Source organism: Delphinapterus leucas, chromosome 1 (assembly GCF_059928025.1).
Source record: "Delphinapterus leucas isolate spDelLeu-1000000601 "Yukka" chromosome 1, BTC_Dleu_Yukka2, whole genome shotgun sequence".
Taxonomy (NCBI): Eukaryota; Metazoa; Chordata; class Mammalia; order Artiodactyla; family Monodontidae; genus Delphinapterus; species Delphinapterus leucas.
In genome coordinates, this window is record NC_143129.1 from 181,047,606 (window position 1) to 181,074,618 (window position 27,013).

At 40.9% G+C, this 27,013-nt stretch overlaps 1 protein-coding gene across 5 annotated transcripts in view; it reads right to left on the reverse strand.

Moving 5' to 3' along the window:
* The window catches only part of VPS13D (vacuolar protein sorting 13 homolog D), a 245,792-nt gene that overhangs the window by 131,752 nt on the left and 87,027 nt on the right, over window positions 1-27,013 (reverse strand). For 3 of the 5 annotated variants that reach the window (XM_089901016.1, XM_089901030.1, XM_089901036.1), the window contains 14 exons: window positions 24,767-24,889; window positions 22,318-22,392; window positions 18,390-18,495; window positions 17,194-17,346; window positions 15,011-15,146; window positions 13,843-13,890; window positions 12,289-12,439; window positions 11,988-12,198; window positions 8,922-9,169; window positions 6,837-7,028; window positions 6,394-6,520; window positions 4,550-4,692; window positions 1,428-1,558; window positions 1,017-1,192 (listed from right to left, as the gene is read on the reverse strand). In XM_089901016.1, coding sequence (XP_089757142.1) covers window positions 1,017-1,192; window positions 1,428-1,558; window positions 4,550-4,692; window positions 6,394-6,520; window positions 6,837-7,028; window positions 8,922-9,169; window positions 11,988-12,198; window positions 12,289-12,439; window positions 13,843-13,890; window positions 15,011-15,146; window positions 17,194-17,346; window positions 18,390-18,495; window positions 22,318-22,392; window positions 24,767-24,889 — 2,020 coding nt within the window. The remainder of the gene's footprint in view (window positions 1-1,016; window positions 1,193-1,427; window positions 1,559-4,549; window positions 4,693-6,393; window positions 6,521-6,836; window positions 7,029-8,921; window positions 9,170-11,987; window positions 12,199-12,288; window positions 12,440-13,842; window positions 13,891-15,010; window positions 15,147-17,193; window positions 17,347-18,389; window positions 18,496-22,317; window positions 22,393-24,766; window positions 24,890-27,013) is intronic. The other 2 variants (XM_022598274.2, XM_022598273.3) reach the window with 2 other exon arrangements.

The following is a 27,013-nucleotide window of genomic DNA, read 5'->3' on the forward strand; positions in this document are numbered from 1 at the left end:
TGAATATATATAATTTCACTGCACTAGAGTGAAATAAAATGTAATAAACTATCACCAAAAAAAAAAAAAGGACGTTCTGACACATGTTACAACATGGACGAACCTTGAGAACATTATGCTAAGTGAAATAAGCCACTCATAAAAAGACAAATATTGTATGATTTCACTTATCTGAGGTACCTAGAGTAGTCAAATTCATACAGAAAGGAAAACAGCGGTTGCCAGGGGTTAAGAAAGGGAAAAAGAGGAGCAGTTGTTTAATGGGTACAGAGTTTCCATTTTGCAAGAGGAAAAGAATTCAGGAGATTGTTTGCACAACATGAATGTACTTAACACTAGTGAAGTTAAAAATGGTGAAGATAGTAAATTTTATGTTATGTGCCTGAGGCCCACAAAATAATCTCTGGGTCTTTATGCTATCTTTCTCATATGGTATGTGTATTTTACCACAATTTTTAAAGTTTAATACATTTTTTTTTTAAGCAATGGATGAAAGCAGAAAAAGAAAGCAGTCATCCTGTACTACTTGAGGCTGAATTTTGTTGATTTTTCTTAACAAGGACCTGAGGGTCACTGGGTTGGGCAAAGAAGGCCAGGTGATTTACTGAAACCGCATCAAATGAGAGAGAAGTTTGTACAATGTGCAAGAACAGACAAAAACATTTATAATCAAAGCTGCCATCTAAATGCTGACAGAGTTGTGGGTAACAGTGAGATCAGTACTACCCCCTGAACATGTGACCTCAGACGACAGCAAGTGCACAATGGTCAAAACTGTCAATGTTCCCTTTAACTCACTGCATCAAAATGTTCACTCCTCCTTGCCTGGTCTTTGTAGTTTTATGACCTTTGAGCCAGAAACATATGTGTGCATTTCATGAAGAGTAGTCTTACTATTTATTACTATTTACAGCTTTATAAATATCTGAAATTTATATGGTATTTATAGCTTACTATTTACATTGCTGCACCTCAATTGAGGCTACTTCTTGTCTAAATACAGTCTCTGAACTTACCTCATGTTGATATGGAAGGAATTATTCTTGTTGACTTCAAAGCCTCCAGACCAAATACAATTGGGAACATCCATCAATCGGACACATAACAGCTGATCGTAGTCATTCCGAGGCCAATGGAACACCACACTGGAACCAGGAAGGGTGGAAATGTAACCTTCAGGATTGGCTGTTCCCTAAAACACACAGGATCATTGGCTTTAGTCAAAAGCCAAGTCAAGACGTAAATGCTTACTGAGTATCTATCTACTCTGAGCCTTGCCCTCTACCAGGAGCTATTTAGGATACCAAAGGCACAAAATGATTATTCACATCAAAAAACTTAGTGTTGATGGGGAGATAAGCCCTGACATTAAAACTCACTGTGCTATTAAATAAATACTAGTTAATCTTCAAAAGCAAGCTGCTTACCTGTCCCCTGGCAAATTCCCTCTGTGCAAATGCAAGCTTGTGAGATGATTTATTATCTAACAGGTAACGGGGAGCGAAGATTACCATACAGGTATCGATATATCGGCCTCGGCCTTTCTTGACATCAATACCTACAAATAACAAGAACCAGTTCCATGAGTTAATCAGAAGGAAAAAAATTTGTGGTCTAAAAAAATTAAATAGCCTTCACAATTTCTCTGAAAAAACAATTGTAGCACCCAGAGAATCTGTCAAGGCTCCTAAGAATGGAATGAAAACAGCAACAGCACTCAAAGTATTATACTTTATTCCCATTTAGGCCTTAAAAAGTCTCCATGGCAACATCAATGTTCCCATAATTCCTAGCTTCTTCATAAAGTGTGTACAACTATAACAACAACTAAAACACACAGGTGTTCAGTTTGGTTTCCATTTATAAAACTAAGACAGGGACTTCCCTGGTGGCGCAGTGGCTAAGAATCCGCCTGCCAATGCAGCGGACACAGGTTCAAGCCCTCGTCCGGGAAGATCCCACATGCCGCAGAGCAACTAAGCCCGTGCGCCACAACTACTGAGCCTGTGCTCTAGAGCCTGCGAGCCACAACTACTGAGCCTGTGCTCTAGAGCCTGTGAGCTACAACTACTGAGCCCATGTGCCACAACTACTGAAGCCTGCACGCCTACAGCCCGTGCTCTGCAACAAGAGAAGCCACTGCAATGAGAAGCCTGCCTGCCGCAACGAAGAGTAGCCCCTGTTCACCGCAACTAGAGAAAGCCCGTGCGCAGCGATGAAGACCCAACACAGCCAAAAATAAATTAATTAAATAAATAAATTTATAAAAAAAAAACAACTAAGACAGTTTATGTGATACATTTCTGCTTACACATGGGACACAAAATTTCCTCCTAGAGAACTTGCCCCTTTTACAGCATATCGTAGAAATTTCATATTACTTAACTGGCTTCTGCAACTGCCCTGAACTCAGCTGACTCTTCTAGTATTTTCTTTAAGCCCACTGCCCAAGAAGCCAGCTCAAACATAATGCTAGATACTATAGAATTTATTCCTTCATAAAATAAATGTTTTCAGTACCTACTAGGTACTGGAAAAAAAAAAGGCAAACAAAACACATACCAAGGAAAAAAAGACATAGTCAATCAAAAAGAAATCTCAAAACACCAGGTTCCAAAGAAAGAAAGAAAAATGAAATAGCACTATATTCTTAGAAACTCTGCTAACAACTTTTAAAAATACGAAACTCAGTGGATGAATTCATTCATTCATTCAGACAATGAATAAAGCAACTATATTCAAGGCACTGGGCTGAGCACTGGTTATAAAATGATAAAAATGTTTATGGTAAAAATAATAAAAATAATAACAGTTATTGAATTCTTAATACATGCTACACCCTCCACCAAAGGCTCAACATTTAATTCTCGTAACAACCTCTTATCAGTTAGGTATTTTCATTCCTTCATTTTTGCAGATGAAGAAACTAAGGGAGGGAAAGCTGGGTAACTTGCCCTGGGTCACACAGCCAGTGGGTGGCATAGATGGATTTAAACCCAGGCAGCCTGCCTCGGGAGTCCTTGCTCACATCGTGATGGGACATATACAAGGACCCTACCAGTAGTCAACAAGTATCAAGAGACCATAAAAAGAGAAGAGACCTTAGGATATGACAACTAGGTGCCCTGGATGTTCCAACGTAATTCCAATTATAAATATTCTGATCTGTTAACTCTCTAATTCACTTGTACTGGTGTTCCTTTAATTTAAGTCTCAAAAATAGCTGAAAGAGTGAGCAAATCACAGAAACAAAATCACTGAAACTCTGTATGAAGCAGCCTTTGCCTATTCAAGGGGTGGAGCAAAAAAATGTGAGGAAAAAGTAAAGAAAATTATCCTCAGCTGGAGGATCAGACACACTTGATTTCTTCTATTAAAAGTCTTAATGTCAACTTTAAAGTAGACAGCTTCCATGTCAAGGGAGCATACATGCAAATTCATGTTTAAAAAAACAAAAAGCTAACTCTACTTGGAAGAGAGTCTTCTACTAATAAACCTTCAAACACTTAAACATATCACTGACTCCATGGGATTCCAGGTAAACAGCTAAATGATACCATCTCAATTTTTCCTTTTATAACACGACTCTTTACATCAACACTGTCCAAAACAGTAGCCACTAGTCATACATGATCACTTACACTAACTAAAATGAAATGAGAAATTCAATTTCTTTGTCACGCCCACCAGTTTTTAGTAAGGTACTCTCAAGTGCTCAGCAGCCACGCGTGGCTAGTGCCTCCTGATTGGACAGTACAAAATAGAACATTTCCACCTTCCCAGAGAGTTAAATGATTTCCCAACATTCAATACTAAACAGTGCTTTGAGATCCTTGGAAATTATATATGAAAGGAAAGATGCACTGCTAACATTTTAAACCTGAGACATTTAAATCAAGTTTGTCTTAACCCTTTGGAAAATCTTTTGCGTGTTCCGGGTGGCCACGAGGCATATAGGTACAGCATCCTCCCCTTCCCTCACCACCCCGCCACGTCCAGAAGCTAAGCTAGTTAGGGCCTTCTAATTGCCATAACCACCAAGTGCATTTTATTGTATTTTTTGCCTCAAATGTGGACACCCCAGTTGTAATCCTACTTCTAACAGACTTCCCCTTTATCTGGACAAGTCACTTAACCTCTCTCTGCTTCAGTTTCAAGTAGAACAATGCTTCTTACCCTCTTAGGGTTTGCAAGTTTTAATGAATGCGTGGGAAATGCTTGGAGGATAAAAAGCATTCTAAGTGTTCCTATTATTCCCATGAAAAACAAGGATTCAAGCCAAACTGATACTCTCCTGACACAGGTGAGTCTGAAATTAAACAGAGCCTCAGACCTCAAAAGGGCAGTGTTCAGGTGGCTCCTTAGATCCCTAGGAGAATAGATCTGTGTTGATATCAATCTAGCATTCAGAGAACAGATACCTGACCCAATGCCAAATGAGAAAATCAGCACTTGCAGCGAAGCCAAAATGTATGGCCAATTTATCCCTCCAAGCCTGAAGTCATCGGCCCATGGTTCCGATTCTCCCGCTGCCCCAAATATAACCCACCAATGTTATAGATCAGCCCTGGGCGGTTTCCTTGCTGGATGACTCTCAAAGCTCGGACACCACTACCACCATCCAGTGAGAAGCCCTGACACCAGCCCGGCATGCCTTCAGGATGAATCCCCCTTCCGATTCTCATCGTGCAGCTGTGGAGCAGAAAAGCAAAGATGTACACATTCGTCCATAAGAAAGTCTTATCTACCGGTTCTAATCAGGAAGCACTGCTGTGGCTATCAGCCAAAATTAGAACTCTAATACTGACTCTTCCACATTCTCATGTGATTCCCAAACACAGAAAGGCAATTAATCAGTGGTCAAAACTCTATCTTAGAGGTAGCCACAGTTCAATAATGTGTAAAAATGTACTGACCTCCACAACTAAATGCTTTAGGAGAAAACATTATGATTCTGTGAGCATACGACAGGAGGAAAATGCTACAGTATCTGAAAAACAAAGATTCAAAGCAAACTGATATTTTCCTGACTCCAAAATACCCTGAACATATGAGAGAAGTATATACAGAAGATGCAGCTTAGTGGTACGTTCTTTCAAGGGCCTGGTACTATTGTAACAGCAAAGCACCATTTAGTTGGTCAGCGTCCTGTCATGGATCCTGAAAACATAATTCCTGAATGTGTGTTCCAGCTCTACCACTAACAAGCAATGTAACCTTGGGCGGGTAACTCTTTCTGAGCCTCAGTTTCCTCATGTAAAAACAAAACAAGGGGCTTCCCTGGTGGCGCAGTGGTTGAGAGTCCGCCTGCCGATGCAGGGGACACGGGTTCGTGCCTCAGTCCGGGAAGATCCCACATGCCGCGGAGCGGCTGGGCCCGTGAGCCATGGCCGCTGGGCCTGTGCTCCGCAACGGGAGAGGCCACAGCAGTGAGAGGCCCCACGTACCACAAAAAAACAAAAAAAACACACACAAAAAAGCCAAAACAAGATTCCCTGTGCTGCCTAAGCTACTGAAATGTTGGGAGAATCAAATGAGATAGTTTATGTGGAAATGCTTTGGGGACTGTGAATTCCATACACAAAACAAACTGTGTTTCAAACGTCAAGTCCTGGATGCTGACCACGTCAAGTGGCTGTTTGTGGCCAGCACCCTGGTCAATCCTCTCCAGACTCCAGCAGCAGCCCAGAGTCCAGCCCTCCCTGGTAGATGCATCTGTATCCACTGGCAAGTACTACTCCCTAAGCCCTCCTGTAAGTTTGCAGCACGTTTCTACAGATAATGGGGTATGGAATATTAGCAGTATCAGATACACTTAAGTATTTTTGGATTAAGGCTATAAATCAGAAGACCCCTGTAAAAAGAAGAATGCCAAAACCAAGAACAAACGTGAATTAATGCTCTACATGCAACGAGTGCTTTGAGATCTTGAAATGGCACATTTTATTTCAAAAGAAAAAGAGATGGATTTCAAAACCTTACACAAAAGGACCTGGACTGGATTAATAGGGTGGAGGCTCTACCAAAGGGCCATCCATCTCCCCTCTGAAGTCAGCTCCTCTGCCTGCTCTGAGAGCTTCCAGGGGAGAGAAACCGTGCAGAGAAGAGAACGTGTGGGTCTCTCTCCATCAGCAGAGTTATGAATAGAACTACTTCAATACACGGAAAATAAAACTGGCTTTCATTATAAACCAACCAAATGGTTTATTTTCAATATCGAGTAACACAGAAATTAGATCTGAAAAAATCCCATTAAGTCATGGTCCTGTTCCCCTGCCAAGGCAGGATTGTTATCTACAGTATATTTCTACTTACACGGATCTACTAGAGCCTTTGCTAATTTCTCCCTTCCCTGGGAGCTTACTTCCCCTTCCCGTAGATGACTGCACTCACAGGCTTGGCTGCTCTTTGTCAGCGTAGCAGAACAAGAGAGGGCTCAGGCTCCGGGCCAGCTCATGCTCTTCAAACTGGCCTGCAGCATCCATTCTTGCATTGTCCTGTCTGAAGATCAGTGGGAGCCCTTTAGGAAGGAGGCGGAAAGTTTATATCAATCCCAGCCGGTGTACCCAGGACACATACAAATAATAAAAGGAAAAAAAATCACCAAGGGGGAAAATGGTGAAAACTGAATTTATTTGGTGGGCTTGCTCAGTCGTTGTCCAAAAGGCCAGTCTTGACCATGATTAAGCACTTCTTATGGAAACAGGAAAGTAAGTTTAGCAGCTTATACTGTTGAGGTAATCTGTTTGCATTGGCTCCATTTAGTTAGCTGAGCAGATAAATCTGAATTCCCACGACCAACTCCAAAGGCCTACTTGAGCATCCTCTGTACATACCTGTTTTGTTAATCAACCAATACGGAGCTGAAATGAAGATCTTTAAAGATCCTTCTGCTCGACACACGATCCGGATGGTGAGGTTCAGCTGCCGCCGGTTGATGTCATAGAGCCTCATTCTTACCATATAGTTTTGGGTTCCAGATGGAATAAGCAATTCTTTACAGAGTGGAAAATTTTCCAATGACACCCCTAAAGAAGATACAAGCTATTGTCTTTCAGAGTTCTCACTTTAGTTGGTCAAAACAGTCCACAGCCAAACTGAATTGGATTGCTCTGGAAAAATCAATAACCATGTATTCAACAGGCAAAAATCTCATTAGAATGGCCATCTTCCTTTAGCTGGGATGAGAATAAATATGGTCTAGAAGTCACACTAGGGAGTCTGAACTGCATAATAATTCGAAGAATGAAAGTACCCAAAGGTTATCAATAACAGCTCTGGTATTAAGAGTTTACGATACCTCAGGCCTTCAGCTGGGTGCCTGAAACCCAGTAAGGGCAAGTAGAGAGTAAGAGTTAAGGTTTTCTGCAGCCTCCCTGCCTGGCTTCAAATTCCCTGTCTGTCCTCACAGCTGCGTGATGTGTGGCAAGCCATTTAACCTTGCTGTGTCCATCTGCCAAATGGGGATAGTAACAGTATCTACCTCTCGGGCTTCTTATTAAAAGTGACGATCCACAGGGAGCATGAGTGTGAAGATGAGGAGTGCTTGGTGTGCATGCAGTGATGAGGGGGGTGGGGGCAGGACATTCCCATTCCATACAGGGGCTCAATAAATATTTGTTGAAGAAATAATAAATGTCAGGACAAAGACCTATTTTCTTTAAAACAGACAACCAGAATTGCACTATTTTTCTTTTCTAAATTAAGCTCAAGGATTTACATATTCAAAAATGTAAGCTTATCACTGGGGGACACATTGCTGAAGTTCAGTGAGTTTCAGGATCCCCATCAGTAAAATGGGGAAAACAGCTGTCCCTCTGCCTGAAACATCCACAGTTGTGAAGATCAAATGAGATGATATTATAAAATCACAAAACTGTGAAAAGGTAAATATCTAAGTCCTTATTACTTCAACATGTCTACAACAGCCTTAAAGAAAACTTACTGCCTGTCCCAAATCCAGAAGTACCTTGTTGCTACAAGTGCTACAAATATGATAATGACCCCCTCCCTTGACTTCATTCATCCCTACAAATGAAATTACTTGATACATTAACTACTCTAAACCTCAATGTCTTTGTCAGTAAAATGGGACAAATAACTATTGCTGTAAGGATTATATAAGATCAAGTATATGAAGGTATTTGACATACTGCCTGAAGTACACAGTACATGCTTACCTAACGTTTTTCCCTTTCGTGTAAAGAGAAGAGACATGATTTTGCTCATTCTGTAGCTGGTAAAAAGCACCGTTTGAAAAGATGAAATGACTTCCTTTACTCACACATCAAGTGAGCAACATTAAGAAAAAAGGCTGTGTTGGGGCTTCCCTGGTGGCGCAGTGGTTAAGAATCCACCTGCCAATGCAGGGGACAAGGGTTTGAGCCCTGGACCAAGAGGATCCCACATGCCACGGAGCAACCGGGCCTGTGCGCCACAACTGCTGAGCCTGCGCTCTGGAGCCCACAAGCCACAACTACTGGGCTCTCATGCCACAGCTACTGAAGGCTGCGTACCTAGATCCTGTGCTCTGCCGCGGGAGAGGCCACCGCAATGAGAAGCCCACGCACCGCAACAAGGAGCGGCCCCCGATCGCCATAACTAGAGAAAGCCCGTGTGTGCAGCAGCGAAGACCCAACGCAGCCAAAAATATAAATAAATAAATTTATTTAAAAAAAAAAAAAAAGGCTATGTTGAGTGCTTGCTCTGTAAATCTTTTAGTTTTGTTCGGGTTTTTTGTTTCGATGATTCTCTATATTAGAAGTTTTGCTTTTCTTTTTTTAACTGCATAAATCCTTTGAGCTGGCTTACTGAGGTATTATATGTGCTACAATTTCTCTAAAACTTTCCCAAATAGTCACAAAATATCCACTGACACGTTCACAGAATTATTACAGATAATTATTTGACTAAATCCTTACCCAGTTCAATGTTCTGGGAGGTATCAGCTGTGTGGAGAGCCACCTCTTTGCCAGGTTTCAGTGTCCCATTAATGGGCATTCCTTTAACATAAAAATCAAGTTCACAAGGTAGCAAGTTGCAGATTACCACTGTCGGCAGGAGATATATGGTATGCCCAGGCTGTCTGAAAATCTGTTTTGCACTGTCAGAAAATATGTTGGAGGGCATGTAATCTGGATAATTCTCTTTCTTTATGGCCACACAAAACCTATGACGACAAAATGGTGTAAAAGTCATCAGCTTGAATGAAGAGCTTGAATTTTTTTCTCCTTAGCTAAGTATGAGACAGGATTACATTAAAATGGCACAATAATTTAGTAAGATATTTGCAGTTTTCAATCCAAACACATTCACTAAGGCATAATCAAATGACAATAAAATGTACAGATTTTAAATGTTCTGTCTGATGAATTTTGACAATTATAGACACCTCTATAACCATCACCCAAAACCAATTACAGAATATTTCTCTCACTCCAGAAAGTTCCCTCATATCCCTTTCCAATCAATATCCTCTCCCATCATTCAAACAACCACTTTCTGATTTATCATTATAAATTAGTTGTGCCTGTTCTTGAACTGCATAAAAATGGAATGATACAATATGTACAACTCTTTGTGTCTGGGTTTTTTTTTGCTGTTGTATGCATCAGTATTTCATATGCCAATGTGTGAATATGCCATTTTTAAAAAATTCATTATCCTGTTGATAACCAATTGGGTGGTATCTCCAGATCAATTTAGCGAGAATGGAAATCCTAACAATACTTGAGTCTTCCAATCTGTGAACTTGGTTATATCTTTCCACTTAGTTATTAGGTTTTCTTTACTACCACTCAGCAATGTTTTGTAATTTTTAGGGTAAAAGACTGGTACATCATTCCTTAGACTGATTCCTGAATAATTAAATTTTTTTTGGTGGTATTGTAAATTGTGTTTTTAAATCACATTTTTCAATTGTTCATGGCTAGAATATAGCATATAATTATTGATTTCTATAGGTTGATCTTGAATCCTAAAATCTTGATAAATGATTGGGTCTCACGCTTTTTTAAAAAAAATTTATTAATTTTCAAATGTTAAGCTAATCTTAACGGGGATAAACCACACTTGCTGGAAGCTATTTGGTAGTATTTTGTCAAGAATTTTTGCATCTCTTCGTGGGGGAATACTGGTTTGTAGCTTTCTTTTTTTGATAATAATTGTATCAGTTTTGGTATCAGGGATATGCTGGCCTCATAAAATGAGTCAGAACTATTCCCTCCTCCCCTACTTTCTGAAAGCGTCTGCAAAAAGCTGGTATGATTTTCTCCTTAAACATCTGGTAGAATTCACTAATGAAGTTATATGGTCCTAGAATGTTCTTTGAGTGAAGATATTTTATTATAAATTAAATTTCTTTAATAGATATTGGGCCATTTGGATTTTTTGTTTCTTCTTTGTATTACTTTTGGTAATCTGTGTTTTTCAAGAAATTTGTCATTCCGGTGTGGAATTTATTTGTATAAAATTGTTCATACATCTCCTTTTAATCCTTTTAATATCTGCAGGAACTATATAATAATTCTCCATTTTTCATTCCTTATACGCTAATTTGTGTCTTCTCGCTTTTCATCATGATTGGTCTTATTAGAGGTTTATCAAATTTATGAATCCTTTCAAAAAGCCAGTTTTGACATTGTTCATTTCTCCTACTGTTTGTTTTCTACTTCATTGATTTCCATACTTATTTTCTTTTTCTCTTCCTATTTCTTTGTGCTTAATTTATTCTTCTACCTTAAGGTAGAAGTTTACATCAGTGATTTTACATCTTCCTTATTTTCTAATGCGAGCATTAAAAGCTATACATTTCCCTTTAGAACTGCTTTTGCTGCAACTCCTACATTTTAATATGTCCAGTTTTTATTATTATTCACTTTGAAATATTTCCTTTGTGATGTCTTTTTGACCATGGGTTGTTTAGAAATGTATTGTTTAATTTTCAAGTATTTGGGGGTTTTGTAAGCATCTTATTGTTTTGTTTTCTAGTTTAATACTATTATAATGATGAAATACATTGTGTAGGGTTTCAATTCTTTAATATTTATTGATCTTATGGCCCAGTAGATGGTCTCTCCTGATGAATGTTCCACACATACTTGAAATGAATGTGCAATCTGGAATTGTCGGTTACAGTGCTTTATAAATGCCCACTGTGACAAGCTGGTTGACAGCACTGTTCAAATTCGCTTATGTGTTTATTGTTTTTGTTGGTTTGTTTTATAAATTACCGACAGGCAAGTGTTAAAGTCACCGATTTTGTCTGTGTATTTATCTGTTTCTCCCTTTAGTCTGTCAACAATTGGCAAATCTCAATAAAGGGTACAGTGGAATTCTTTACAGTCTTCTTCTACTCCTCTGTAAGTTTAACTAAGTGGATGCCTGTTTTTGCTATAAAGGAAACTAAAGCTGATCATCTCTAATCTAAATAAGTTTAAAGTCTAAGTTTAGAAGGATCTAACCATCGCAATCCAGTATTTTTTCTAACATATGAATTTAGTAACATATTACTTGCACTCTTCAGAAGAGGAGACAGGAGTCTAAATGACGATATAATTTTGTCAGAGTCCCCATGAGAAGTCAGCACTAGGTACATGAACCTTCACCCAAATTCCTTTGAGTCATTTGAAAAACTCCCAACCCCAGGATTTTGCTTCCCAATTTAGGAATGGGAACTGGTCATTGTTTTTTCTTCCCTCCCTACGTGTCTTCTCTTTATGCTGATGCAGACACACCAGTTTCTAATCGTGTATGTGTGAGTAGTGGGTTTGTGATTGTTTCTTCCATAAATATTAGATAAGTAACTGCCACACTCCCGCCCACGGTTAACCCATGAATTCGTACGAACCTAACACTTAGGGAATAAAAGAACTTAAGGAATAAGAACTTTAGGGCTTTAAATAAGCACAACTGAATCACTAAGGGTCCTTAGAGAAAGAATGAAGAAAAACATGGCAAAATACACGTCACTGCTGTGCCACACATACCTGAAGAATCGGCTTTTTTCCGCATCCATAGAGTGGCACTCACGTTTGCTGCTACTAACCTCTGTAGTCTTCACTACATTGGTCCAGTGAATAGGAGCCTTACAGAAAAACACACCCAGTCCTTTGGGCCGGGCCTGTAGCCGCCAAGAAGTGAGGTGTAAAGGCACGGCAAATGAATCACCTGGCATGATGGCGGGAAGGACCACGGGCTCTGCCACAGAAACACGGGTTAGCAGTTTCAGGAGTGGTTGCCCACCCCAAAGTCCATCTAGGGTAAAAGAAGGACAATATCAAAACTTACTGTCTGGAGCTGATGGGCTGTCCAGTCTTAGTTCCATTGGCGTCTCAAGTCTGTTCTTCACAATGAGGGCTGATCGGACAGTGATCACTTTCCGAGCACTGCCTTCCATGGTCACTGCAAAGACGACCCGGACAGGCGGGAGTGAAGAGAACTGTGAAAAAGAGAAAAGTAATAAAGAGTTTAGCTGTGCTTTTGAAAAACACACAAAATACAATAATACTGACCAGAATGCCTACATCTAAAGCATCTTATTATTACTATAGCTCTTCAGTGAAATGAGTCATTAAGCCCTAAAACCACTCCACTTTAATAGGAGTGAATACCCTCTTAATACTCACTACAGTAACAGCCAATTCTAAAGAGTTATTTGTACTGGTATGCCTTTCACAGGAAAAATAACTTTTTTTCCTAAATGTCATAAAATTTACTCGATATGCCCATACACTATTTGTTGACACGCCTATAAAAAAACCAACATTTGTATATCAAAGAACTTTAAAAACAAACTTCTTCTTCACAATAATTTTCTAAGTTCGGTTCAGTAATCACTCTTTTTCTGAACACCAAGAAACTCAAGATAATGGAGGGAAATCATTTATTTATGGTCTTGGTTGGACGCAGCCACTACTTTCTTTTTGCGTATGTTCATTCACGTATTCAAAACACATTTTGTACTGCTACCATGTGCCAGGAATGTAGCAATTTTTTTAAGTATAAAATTCCACATTAGGCATACCAAAGAGAAGGTTTCTAAAGCTATTATTCTGTGTATCCAGAACACACTGATAGCGCTTGTTGATGGGAGAAACAAATGACACTACATCCAAGCTTTCCATACTGCCAGTTGTTTTCATTAAAGCAAACAGTATGTGAAAACCAACCTAATAAACAATCAAATGACAAGCTCCATGTTTTGAACCAAAGTTTCTAGAAAGTCCTAATGAAAAGGCAAAGTACAGTCTTCTAGGGTGTTATTAGAGGGACACAATCATCACCAAAGCTTCCAGTGACCCATCCCAGTAAAGCCCCAGGAGAGCCAAGGCCCAATAACAGTTGTTTTAAATCTTGATCTTGTTGCCTCTATGCTTATCTGGAATTTCACATTTTAAAACTTACTAAAGTAAGTTTTAGTATGGGAAAAGAAATTTAGTAAGGGAAATTTAGTAAGGGAAAAGAAATTATAAGCAAAAACCTCAAAAAAGCATTTTAATGTCATCCTGTGGTGATGTTTCAAAAATCAGATGAGGGAAGAAAAAAATCTATTTTTCATTCTTAGTTATTTTCATGACCTTTGGGCCAAAACCTATAAAATATGTATAGCCATACAAAGGTTAATTTATATTTAACTTGGAGAGAAAAGGAGACCTTGGACTAAAACATTTGCCTTTTGTTCTCCTTCCCTGTAATATTCAGTCTCACATACTAAGTTAGGTGAAAACATTTTCTTGCAAGTTCTTGTGAAAGGAAGGAAATCATTAATAGAAAAGGAAAAAGGTCCAGTGGTCATCAAGAACTATGTGTGTAAACACAGTGACACAGGAAAATCATACTCACATAAACCTGGGGATGGATAATATTTGTCCTACTGCTTGGGCTACCAATCTAAGAAAGATTCCAAAAGTCAGAGATTCAGTACAGGCCTAAGATAACAGGCATCGTTAAATTCAATGACAATATAAGTTGCTTGAAAAGGTGGTTTTATAAATACTCTTAGGTAAAGTATGTTCTACTATGAAAAGAAAACATCTTGGAAAAAAATGGGAACAGCAATATTCATTTTACAACCATTCAGGATATACAAAATTTCTCCAGAATGCATCAATAAAATAGAAAGGTATCTCCGGGGGGGAATTAGTCCTTTTATTACTGGACATGAACTTAGGCAGAAAAGTAACTTTGAAAGAAAGTTTCTTTTTCTAAGAAACTTGGGGCACAAGAGAAGAACAATGAAAAGAACAGTGTCCTCCAAGAATATATTTCATGAAGCAGCAAGCATGAGGAAGGCTACAATATCTCTGCAAATCTGTGCTTTCCTATTCATCACTGGCTACTCAAAACTGAGCACAGTTACCCCATGAAGTACACCCCATGAGTATCTGGCAAGAGCACCCGTGGTGGTCATATCAGCTAGGATGTCAGCCTCTGCCTGCACATTCTAGTCAGGGATGCCACATCCCCCAAGGCTGGCCCTCCAACCCCTAGAACTATAGGCTGGGGTAAAATCAGGGCAAGGGTGTGTGAGAGGGTGCATGACCAGAAAATAAACAACAGTGGACATCTATCTTTATGCCGGAGAGGAGAATTTGGAGACACGGAGCTAGAAGGATCAAGGAGCAGCATTATAAAAGCGTAAAGAAGACAGTGTATAAAGGAAGCATAACAATATGTGAAATAAAGCCAATGTTTGGCAAACTCGCAAATTGCCGGTTGGCCCGGGTGAGTATAAAATGGATCTACACAGGTTGGATAATATGTGTTCGTGTCAATCTTACATCTTGTTTCTCTACTAAAACTAACCATTGGCTGGCTTATCTACATAGTGATTACCAATGCCTATGACTGACCCAAATAATCTTGGGTATTCCTCCTGGGCTAGGGAAAATGAAGAACAAGAAAATGTCAGTAGAGCAAGGCTACTACAGGCCTGTCTGATGGTCTGGCTTTAAGGGGGTGTGGCTAGGGCACAATCCTGCCACTGAACACGCTTTCCACAGCCGCGCACCGTAGAGGAAGAGGAATTCTTATCTGGCGCAGCGTATCGGAAAAAGGTGCCGACTTTGTCCACTGACACTGGGCTCACTTGCTCCCAGCCGTTCACTCTCACTTGCAGTTGATGGATCCGGAGGTCATGGGTGTGTCTGTCAGGCAGAACACAGAAAAAGACATTAAGCACAATCCTAGCCAGGGAAGAGAAGCAGAAGCAGAGCCTGAAATCGGATTTACTATATAATGACATAAAGACCCAGTTGTCTAAATAAACCTTTCGGTGATTACCTAATGCAAGGGAAATCAAGAGGATATTTTAACTGAGTCTCACACTTAAAACAAAGCTGCAAGATCTATAAAGCCTGAGCAAGAGCGGCGTCTGCCCTCCCTTTATACAAACCACGTGAATCCTGTGAACTAGCTCAGGTCTGTCCCCCACCGACCCCTACCTCAAACTTTATGAAATGACATCAGCTACAAGTGGTTCAGTGGGGTAGCAGAAATGCTGTGCTAGCAATTTAATCACACAACCATACTCTTGGAAATGCCTAAAATGACATTTTCTCCTTGGTTCTTTTGTGGAATCTCCTGCTTCTCTCAGAACCACACTCAGTCGTTGGGCTTTGGTCCTACAAGGCTACAGACACGGTAACGAGAGACGGAGCCCGCAGAGTTTCCAGGCTGAAGTGCGCAGCTGAAACTGCAGTAGAAGGCAGTGGGCAGGACAGGAGGAACAGGAGGAAACTGCACATTTAATTCTATTTTTAGATTTTGCCTAATTCAAGCCAGAAGCCTGAAATAGGGAAGTGGATTTGAGGCTGACAGGAAGGAAAGTGGGGAGGGAGGTAGGGCGTGGGGGACAGAATGCCAAAGGGGAAAACACCAGAGAAGGCATTTATTTCGATGAATTCAAGCAGGCAGGTGGGACTTGAAATGGGTTACAAAACATAGAAACTAAAACAGAAATGACAAAAAGGCCAAACCCCTTCTGATACAACAGAGGCAGTGCTTATTAAGAAATACAGTGAACAGTTCTATAATTTAGCTTCTCCAGGAACCTTGTAGAACAGAAAAATGCTCACCACTCTTCCCTGGAAATTCTAATGTGGCTTCCAGGTACATGTGCCCAGTACAGTGATTTTTTTTTAAAACTATTTTTTTGCTGAAAATCACTGGAGGCCCCCAAGTTCAGAACTCGTGCCGCTAGGGAGTAATGTGCGCCGGTGCAGAGCTATGCAGAAGGAAGAAGTATTTGAGGAGCAGGTTTCCACACAAAGAATTAAAGCACCATGAACGCATGTGACCACAGAAGGCTGAAGCCAATCTCTTAAATTTGAGATAATGAGGCTCAAACACTAAAATCTTAACCTATTCGTTATCCACTGGACAGCCCTTCCACTTAAAAATGTGTGCATATAGGGCTTCCCTGGTGGCGCAGTGGTTGAGCGTCCGCCTGCCGATGCGGGGGACGCGGGTTCGTGTCCTGGTCGGGAAAGATCCCACATGCCGCGGAGCGGCTGGGCCTGTGAGCCATGGCCGCTGAGCCTGCGCGTCCGGAGCCTGTGCTCCGCGGCGGGAGAGGCCACAACAGTGAGAGGCCCGCGTACCGCAAAAAAAAAAAAAAAAAAAAAATGTGTGCATATAAAAGAACATTCTACTACATATTTTATGATCTCTCGGTAACTAGACACAACGTTTTCACATTTATTCTCGTCCTCTGGCTGGCGATTTTGAGTGCATCAGTGAGCAGCCTCCCTAGGTGAGTTATTCTCTCCTCCTTAGAATCAGAGTATCTTATCATTATTGGCTCTGCTTCCTGAAACCATCTGTCTGCTAAAAGTGTTGTGGCATATGTGTATCTTAAAACTGAAATCAACATGCTCTGATAACCTTTTAATAATACCATGTCACCACTCCATCATGCAATGAACTGGAGGGTTATGATCTGTCTAGGCTTCAACCGAATTAGTTACATGGAACACACCAGTTATCACCTCACATGTCAAATAAAGGGATGATTAATGGAAAGAAGTGTATTTCCAAGATGGTCATTATATTTTTTAAAAGGAAACACTGATTTCCTAAATACCTTTTAAAAATAAAACATTAAAGTCATTAACAAAGGAAAGTGAAAAGGCAAAACACTAGAGACAATTATTTTTTTCTTTTTTTTGAGGCAAAGAGTAAACCATGCTTTACCTGTGCCTTAGCTTTCCTCTTGCTTCAAATTCAAAGGGAATCTCTTCACCCGTGAGGACTTCCTGCCACTCGCTAACATTGTGAGCATCGTCAAGAAATGTTCCATTCCCTTCTGGAACCACCCCTGGACTCCCGCTGTGAGACAGTGCAGCCCTGGAACGAAATCAGACAATACCAGCTAGTCCCCCTTTCTCTCCACCTCCCTCTCACACAGCTCAGGGCTGGAAGCAGAAACCCTCCTAGAACGCAACTCACAGACATAACGCCGCATAACCTGGCTGTAAAAGAGGACCTAAAAGGTCAGTAACTCAAGTTATCTTCATGATCGATCAAAACTTCATGACCGAAACTTTAGAAACAGCTAAAAGCTATCACTGCATAGTCACCTGCCACCAGCAGCAGAGTCTGATACACCGAGGGTGATGTAAACTAGTCATGACTTTTAACAGTAGTATTTAAGTGACTATCTAGAATTTAACAGACCTGAATTGTTTTTAAAAAACAAAGATGTCTCCTCTAGAGCATTCTCATACTTGGTGGAGGTGGGAGAAATATGGTCTCAAATCAGCTGATTCTGTTACTCATTTCATAGACTTTATTACCTAAACTGGAAAGATCAGCCTGCATTTGGCAAGTTGAGCCAAGGTCTAAGCAGGCAGAAAGTTGTAAGAGAATGTTCTCACTTGGCTTAGGTAGACTCTCATTTGTTCTCCTAACTCCACCCAGTTCCATCTGGACTCAAGTGCGTTTTAGGTTTGGAAGATAATTCGGGGTGGGGGGAAGGGGATATGAGAGGTGTTTTCAAGCCCTTGTGGAAGAAAAATGGGCAAAACATTTGGCTTAATAACCATATACAGCTTGTTTTAAAAGGGGGAGTAGAATGGGGGCCGACGAGAAAGGGTGGAATGACTTTTGTTTCACATCCTTAATTTGCTCAATTTTTACTTTAAAAACAAATGGATACCAGGATCAAGATCACAATTTGGATACTTCAGACTCAAGACCTGCTTCTCTGACTACAGACTCTACACAGAACCAGAACCTCCAACGTAGACCTCAGCAAGACAGCAAGCTATTGATTCAAATACAATCAATCCCAAGAGCCTCAGGGAGGCCCCACCTTACTCTGCTGGGCTGGTACACAGGAGCCTTTGGTGGCAGAGATGGCTCTAGGTGACAGATTCAGTGCTCCTTACCTGGTGGGCGTGGTAGTCAGGGTGGCAAACCACAAAGTGCAGCCCGTGTGATTCCTCAGAGCAAAAGGGACGAATGGCTGCCGGCGTTTGGGGGCCTTCATCTCTGCTGTGAGCAAACAGAAGGCTGTCAGCATGTGCCCTGGCCCGTGCGGCAGACACCCTCCCCATACCTGGAGACAGTGCCCAAAATTGCCTCTGTGCAAAGGAGCTGAAGGTGGAGAGGAAAAAAAAGGAACCACCACAGGTGTGTTGACAGGCCAAGTGGGATGTCTCCAAGTATTCTGCCGCCTGCTACGAGATGACTCGGTCCCCCCGACAACTGACTGTGATGTGTCACGACTCTCACCCCACAATTCTCCCACAACTCTTATGGGCCTTATCTCAGAAAAGGGCATCAGACCTAATACGGCTGGCATCAGGAAAGAAAGAGAAATGGATCCCCACTACTCCCAAGAAATACAGTCTAAATGGACAACCTAAATTGCGGCAAGATAGATCATGTGTACTTGTATCACTTTGTCCAAAACACTGGTACTTTAAGGAAGCCTCCTTTTATATAAGAGTTACACTTGAGTCATATTATGCATATTATAACAAAATGAAAACATTCTTTCCTATTCTCTTATATGAATAGTTGTGGGTTTTCCTCCCTGGAAGATCAAAAATATACTACCCCAAAGCTACTTAAATAAAATTTTGAGCTCATTTTTTTTTTACACAGGTATCACCACCATCTGCTATCAGGCGGGGACTACGGAGACTACAAGAGGAGCGCAAAATATGATTTCCTTCACAAAACAGCTTCTCATCAGGGAAACTGGAAAGAAACACTGATCAATACAAGACTGTAAGTAATCAAATTCTAGCGAGAGTGTGACCTGACTCTAAACACTGCAAGCAGTCAGAGGGGAGGCTGAGGAAGGCTCTCCAGTGCCCGGGCTGCCCAGGGGGCTGCCGGGGGACCCGCCCGCCACAGAGGCCCCCGGCTCCTTCCAGGGTCTGCATTTCCTTTACTGGCCACACAAAGAAAGAGGGAGGTGGCAGCAGGAACCACAAAGGAAGCAGCAACCCAGTGCCGGGAGCCTCCTGGCTGATGTGCTCAACAACACCACATGCCCCAACAACAGAAAAGGGCGAGGCCCAGTCTTACTGTGTGTCTGGCTTTAAAGCACAAAGACCGCCCGAGAAAGACCGGGACCCAAATGGTCTGCAGCTGTGGAGAAAATGACATCTAGAGGTGACTGCAATCTCCAACTGAGAACACTATAGCAAAATTCAATTCGTCTTCCAGGACCGCATGTTTCCTGCCAGTGAAATGAAGAAGGCAAATTGCACCAGGGCCTGCCTCTCCCACTTCTCGAGAACAGCACAGGGCAATATCATAAGTCAGCGTCATGTCTTTTAAAAAGTAATGACATTTTTGTTTTCCCTTTGTAGCTTCTAAAGTTTTCAGAAGTTAGTGCTCTGAACACTGCACAACAAGCCACTTCAGGTTAAGGCGAGTTCTGTTTTGGTAAGAACAACAGCTCAGGGGTGTCTAAGTAAATGAGTAGTCTCCAGCGTGTTCCCACAATTTTGTGGTTAGCTTTTACAGACACCCCAGATACATATAAAGATAATTTCTGCCTAGAATATGCCCATTTCTCACCCCAATGGCCTCACTTAGTTTCCAAGGTTTGCTTTAAAAAAAAAAAAATTAGTGTTCGTCAAGTTGAAAATTAAGGAGTAGCTGTGAGGCTGCGGACAAGAGCAGAGGGGGAGTAAAAAATTTAAGAGCTGTCAGCAGGGTAAACAGTGCTGCTCACTGTGGCACCTTGAAAGGCACTTCCCTCTCCCTAAGCGAGAGCTGCTCTGCTTTATTACAGGAGATAAAGGGCCCAGGAGGAAAAGAAGCCAGATGTGCTTTCATATCCCACTGTGAGCCAGACTCAAAGTTTCCATTTGCAAATTAGATTTAAAAAGAACAGGTGGCACATGGCTTTGATCACATCGTAACACAGAATAAAGTGCTAGGAATCCATAGAAAGATATTCACGAGTGTATTGCTTTGGAATTAAGTAGCCTGGGTAGGCACACGGCTAAGGTCCCCAAGCTTCTTGTGTGGATTACACATACCAGCAGAGACCTCAGCAACCTGCCTCTCTGAGGATAAAAATACACGGAGTGCTCACAAATCCAAACTCAACACCAGGGGACAGATCTGACATCTTCCACACTAGGGTCCAAATCAACTGTGTACTTGCCTTGGGCACAGCACCAGAGAACAAAATCCCCAAGTCTGGACTTCCCTGGTGGCGCAGTGGTTAAGAATCCACCTGCCAACGCAGGGGACATGGGTTCGAGCCCTGGTCCGGGAAGATCCCACATGCCACGGAGCAACTAAGCCCGTGTGCCACAACTGCTGAGCCTGTGAGCCACAACTACTGAGCCCACGTGCCACAACTACTGAAGCCCCTGCGCCTAGAGCCCGTGCTCCGCAACAAGAGGAGCCACTGCAGTGAGAAGCCCGCGCACTGCAACAAAGAGTAGCCCCTGCTCGCCGCAACTAGAGAAAAGCCCACACACAACAACGAAGACCCAATATAGTCAAAAATAAATTAATTAATAATTTTTAAAAAAACTTTAAAAAAAAAGAACTCCCCAAGTCGACCAAAGAGAACAGTATTCCCTGGTGGCCTCAGAACACCTCCTCTAGTGACCAGACCTAATTGGTTCATAGGCTGAAAGAACCCCAAGCTCCTCATGTCCAAGTTCAGCTTAAATGGCTCCACCTGAGGAAATGTCTGCCCCTGCGGATTTGCTCCCCAGGGCAATGTGGCCATTATAAACAGTGCGGGTTCTTACACTACAGAAGCAGCTCAGCCTATCAGAAAGGACCTGGCTTGTAAATCATGAGAAATAGATTAAAGTCCCAGGTCCGATACTAGCCAGTCATGTGAATGGAGGCAAGTTACTTAGTGTCTCTGAGCTCCTGTCCCCGTGCTAAAAAGGAATGATGCTTCGCTTAGCCTGAAAAGATGAAATAACAGATACAGAAAACCTGAGAAGTATAAATCCATGGATCCTGGGCCTCATGAGCCCTCCTCCCCACGAACACCCATCCTGGTAAAACCTTTCAGAAAAAAACCATAATACTACCCCCACACATTAATATCCTTGTTCTGAACTCCTTAGTAGAGGAAGCTCAAAAGGCCCTTTTTACAAAATAGACCATGACCCAGGATCTGGTGGTGTTAGCCAAGCATAAGCATAAATCATTCAAATTAAACTGCACTCCTTCAAACAAATGAAGAACTGAACATCTTGGGATTCTAATTCCTTGATGTTTATGATGTTTTCCTCTCGTATTTACTTACCAGTCAAGGAACCTTAAAGGATCAGAGATACAAACAAAGAACATTCTCTTTTCTACCTCCTAAGAACCTCAATTCATTTCTAAAGAAAAGATTTGTGTCTAAGCAATTATTTACCAGAAATTTTTTTCTTAGCTCTATTCCTGATCTTTATAGCTCCTATTCCACGAGCCCCTTGCATTACCATAAGAATAACATTCACTGAGTATTCTATAAATAAAGACTTGTAGCACTGCTTGATGGAGGATGGTTTTCTTCCATTCATTTGCTTTTCAGTGTGAGACATCACCTCTAACTGACACTGGATGCTTCTGCATCATTCACTGTGAAGTTGATTCCATTTCCACTAAGGGTTAAAGCAGATGGAAGAGACAGAATAAGAATCAGCACATCACTTCCTTCTGATATAAGATGCCACTTTGTCCATTAGTTGGAAATGATCTCTCCTGTTACTAAAGCAAAGTATTCACAACTGGGTATACCCCCATTCAGGTCCCATATTCACAGAAAATCGATGTACAAGGCAGTTCTTAAAACAGGAAAATAAAGCAAGCCCTCGCTTGGCTATACTGTACCTCTAGCATAGATCTGGTGCTCTAGGTTAGTCAGACTGGCTGTACTCCTAGTTCTAAGGTAGACAAGGGGGAGGCCTGGTAGACAGGAGAGACAACGTTAGAGCATAAGAATCAATATAGTGAAAAAGAAGACATCTCCAAAACATAAGCACAAATAGAGTACATTACAAAAATAGCAAGCATCATGCACTTACAGGCTCATTCCTTTAGTGACTACTAAGAGCTAAGGAGATACTTGACAAGGTGAGCAAGACAGTTTTTATGCTGGCTTTTAATGTGGAGGCTGTGCTAACAGAGCATGCTCCTTTTTTTTCTCAATCGGGGAAAGAAAATGTACTCACAGTCACTTGAACAGAATGACAAGCCTTTTGAGGATTTTTAATTTAAAGCATGTATATTCTCACATGGCATAGAAAAGTTACCAAGAGCAATCAGTACAGATTTTAGTGGGAGTCACTCCATTCCAACTGCAAAAGGCAGTAGCAGTAGAATGCTAATCCCCCACGGGTCTCAAAAATTCAAGGGAAGGAATCAGTCTGTGTTCCAAGTTTCAACAATCTCTTCTGAGAAGTTATCTCATGGTATTATTTATATTATACATTAAACATGGAAGCTTTTAGAATTTTTTTTTTTTGGTATTTCCACAAAATGTCCTTGAATACAAAACTAATGAACTAATAATTAAGGTGCCATACCATCCAGGTGTACTTGCAGAATCTCAGCCCTTCCTGAACAAAGCCAATAATTATGTCAAAAATGAGGCCATTATTTTCTTTCCCCTGCTAAAGGAACAGTAAGAAATCAGCAGCTCCCTTAGGCTGAATTTCATATTAAGAACCTCTAAGTCAAGGGCTCATTTTGAAGCTGGCCTGAATAAAATACACAAATTTGGGGGGAATGTGACTAAATATTCTTAAATAAGAGCTGAAGGTTTGTGGTCAGTTCAACAAGATTCAAACCTCCTGACTTTCAAAACGAATGCCCAACAATTATTTTAGTAGGCCTAGTGAGAGAATACAATCCCATCTGCTATTCTACCATCCAAGAATCCTTAATAAGTAAAGAGGTTTGGAAATTTAGATATGTTCGTGTATGCCTAATAAAAAAGATATATTACACCTTTATAAGCCTAAGTAACCATAAAGATGCGTAAGTAAATAAAAATCCAGATTTAATTTAGCAGGCGTTTAACATAGATAAGGTAGCTTATTAACTATAAAAAAAGAGGAGATATTAAAATAAAGAGGGAGGGGAGCGGTGGGAGAGGGACAAAAGAAAACTCCTTCATCAGAATCCTGAAGATTCGGCCTTCCTAGTGTTTGCACTGAGTCTGGATTTAAGATCCCTCTGCATGAATAATGTTTTTAGAAACACATTCTCTAGGACACATTACAATGATTATTCAGAGTCTTCTGGGTAGACTAAGTTACATTCTCTTGACACACAAATTGGGAAGGTTAGAGGAGGAGCCAGAATTGAAGCTGATGATATCTGAAAAGCCCTGGCTCCTAAGCAATGGCCTTGAGACTCAGAAGCAACAGCCTGGGAATACAGAGAGCAAGCAGAGCTGACGTGTCCTTGTCCCTCCTCCGAGAAGTACAAGGCAGATAGAAAGTCCATTTATACACCCTGAGGAGAGACGAACCAAATACTTCGTACACTAAGAAAATCCATCTTCCCATGACACGTTTGCAGACCAGATGGAACAGTTAAGTATTCATGAACTATGTGAAGTCCAGCCAAAACTCCCCAAAGAAACCACACTGAAAGAACTGGGGCTGAGTTGAATTTGGATGACAATGGCTTGTGGAACAACTAAGGACCACGCAGTTGGCCATCACAATCTCCCCAGCTCTGAGGAAATCAGAGCTCCATGGCGAAGCATTAAATAAGGAAAGAAAACATCGTTAACAGAGAACACACTGACTCCTCTTTCTTCAAGAGGCTGGGTATTCAATTCTCTTCTCCTTTATAATACAGGGCCCCCCTTTAAACACTTGCTTCCACGTGGGAGCCGGCCCTCCCTCTCTTCAAGAATATATCCAACCTCTCTGCCTCTAGATTTAGAAAACTGAAAAGATGTTCTTAAAGATCCAGATCAAAAGTCCAATCAATTAAAATGTTCTGATGAGTAAAACACAAACTGACCAATGGCCACTCCTGATGCATCTCCAGGTGCCCCAGTTCACGTGCCACATGACCAGAACTTAGGAATTGCATACTGCAGGTCCTTCCTCTCCCACAATGGTGAAACTAGAGCTCATATTAAGAGTTCAGTGTTTTGTGCCAGAAAAAATGTCCCTTCCAAAGACTAAAACAGAACTACAGAAGACAGAATTTCCTGTAGGTTTTTCCATAGAAAATGATGGTTCTATTTGAATTTCTCAATTAAACATGGCTCTGTAGGTCAAAGGTGATTTAGTCAAACATTTGTAGAGAAAAATCTTACTTTGTCCAAAGCATGGAGGATCCACTGAAGAGCCCATCCAGTCTTCCGAGGTGGTTGAATCTATTTCCTTGTCCTGTTTACAGTAATCTGCCATCCACGATTCCTTGGTACTTATATATTGGTCTAGAAAAAAGTCCCCAAAGATAATTAAGAACAGAAGTAGAAAGGATTGGGTGTTCAAGTCAGATGACTTCAATTCAGCAAAACAAGCTTTTATCGAATGTCTGACTAAATGCTAGGCACCACACTAGATTCTGAGAAAGCTGGTCCCCTGAAGAACCTCATACTCCACTGGAAGAAATTAACATTAACAAAACAATCATCATCACAAAACTATATCACAATGTGGAAGGAGCTAAAACACAGATACAAATAAAATGCTACGGGAGCGCAGAACAGGGGAAGATTTACTCTGCTTTGGCAGAAGTGGAAGAATACACACCAAAGCACATGGCAATCTTCAGAGAGGTAAGGACCTTTGTTAGGGGTCTTGAAGAATAGGTAGGGTTACCAATAGGATTAGGGATACAGGGACATTCCAGACAGAGAGAACAGCATATGCAAAGGCTTCAAGACATGAAAGTACATGGCACATTTAGGGAACACTGAATACTTTGGTGTGACTTGGTACAACATACTGGGGTACAGGGACATAGCAAAGAAGTCTAGAAAAGAGAACAACTTGCTTTGTGAAGAGCATGACATGCCATGCTAAGGGGCAGGGTTTGGAGACAGAAAGACCAGTAGGAGGCTATTTAAAAAACCACCAAACTCAGGAGGCTGAAATCCAGCTGACAACTGTCCAGGAGTGGTTTTACTTTTTTGAGAGGAGAATTATAATGGGAAGAGCAAAATAATTACACACCACACTTGGATAAAGACCTTTTATACTAATTAAAGCACTACACTTTTTATTTATTTTTTAAATTAATTTCTATTGGAGTATAGTTGCTTTACAATGTTGTGTTAGTTTCTTCTGTACAGCAAAGTGAATCCGCTATACGTATACACACATCTCCTCTTTTTGGGGATTTCCTTCCCACTCAGCCATAAAAAGGAATGAAATTGGGTCATTTATAGAGTACTACACTTTTTAAAACAAGAATGATTAGTTTCTGTTTTTCAGCTCCAATATTCAGCTACAGAAATGATATTTATTTAAACACTAAGAAGTCACAGCAATGTTTCTGGGTTTCAGCACAGTTTTAGGAATAAGGAATTAAAGGTTAAAAAAAGAACAGTTTTACCACTGACAAGAATGCTTTTTGGAAGATATTTTTAATTAGATACTCATCAGAAATATCAATAGAACTCTTGTGAGGTTAGCTCTCGTTTACTGTAGCTTTTCAAAGAAGAGTCCCAAACTTTATCTAAACTTCCAGATGAACAGATTATATAAGAAATAACATGGGGACCAAAATAATATGGAAGAATCATGAGATCAATTTACTATTACGTTGGTGAAATTAATGATATAACAGTGGTTTTAAAATCTGGGGATCAATAAACTTACAGTCCCATTTCACTATACGTTCTCTCCATCCTAGTCGGACATGGAATAAGCCAATGAATATTCTATGAGCCTCAACCCTACACATACACTGAAGAAAGCTCATAGATTTTCAATATAGTATGCCCTCCCTATCTGTGGGTTTTGCAGCGGATACAGAGGGCCAACTGCATTCATTGTACTAGGCCATTTTATTACAAGGGACTTGAGCATCCACAGATTTGGGTGGGGGGTGGGTGACGGGTACGGGGTGTGGTACTGGAACCAATCCCTTTGAATACTGAGGCACAACTGTAGTATGTGTTATCTATCACTCAGAGATAACTACCGTGTTACAAAAAATCAGATCCTGTAGATCAGTAACTCAAAGAGTCGAGTGTAGTTTTCATAGTGTAAGTAGGCACTACCTGACTGTATGATAATGTTACTCTTCTTTTGATATAAAGACAAGTATAGAGACAAGATTCTGACACACTACATCGAATCCAGGAATGTACATTTCAGTGTTGTCAAACAAACTTTCAGAACACACACCATTAGCTTGGCAACCCTTTAACTCAGTGATTTTCAGAGTTAGGTCAACATGCTACTTGATGGGAAACAGCACACGCAACCTACCCTGCTACAGACAATCAAAATTATACCTTTTAAGAATTATTCTGTGAATAGTCTGAGAGAAATGAATCTAAACTCACTTCTAGGACATTTAATAAGTCCCAGTGACCAAGCATCATGGG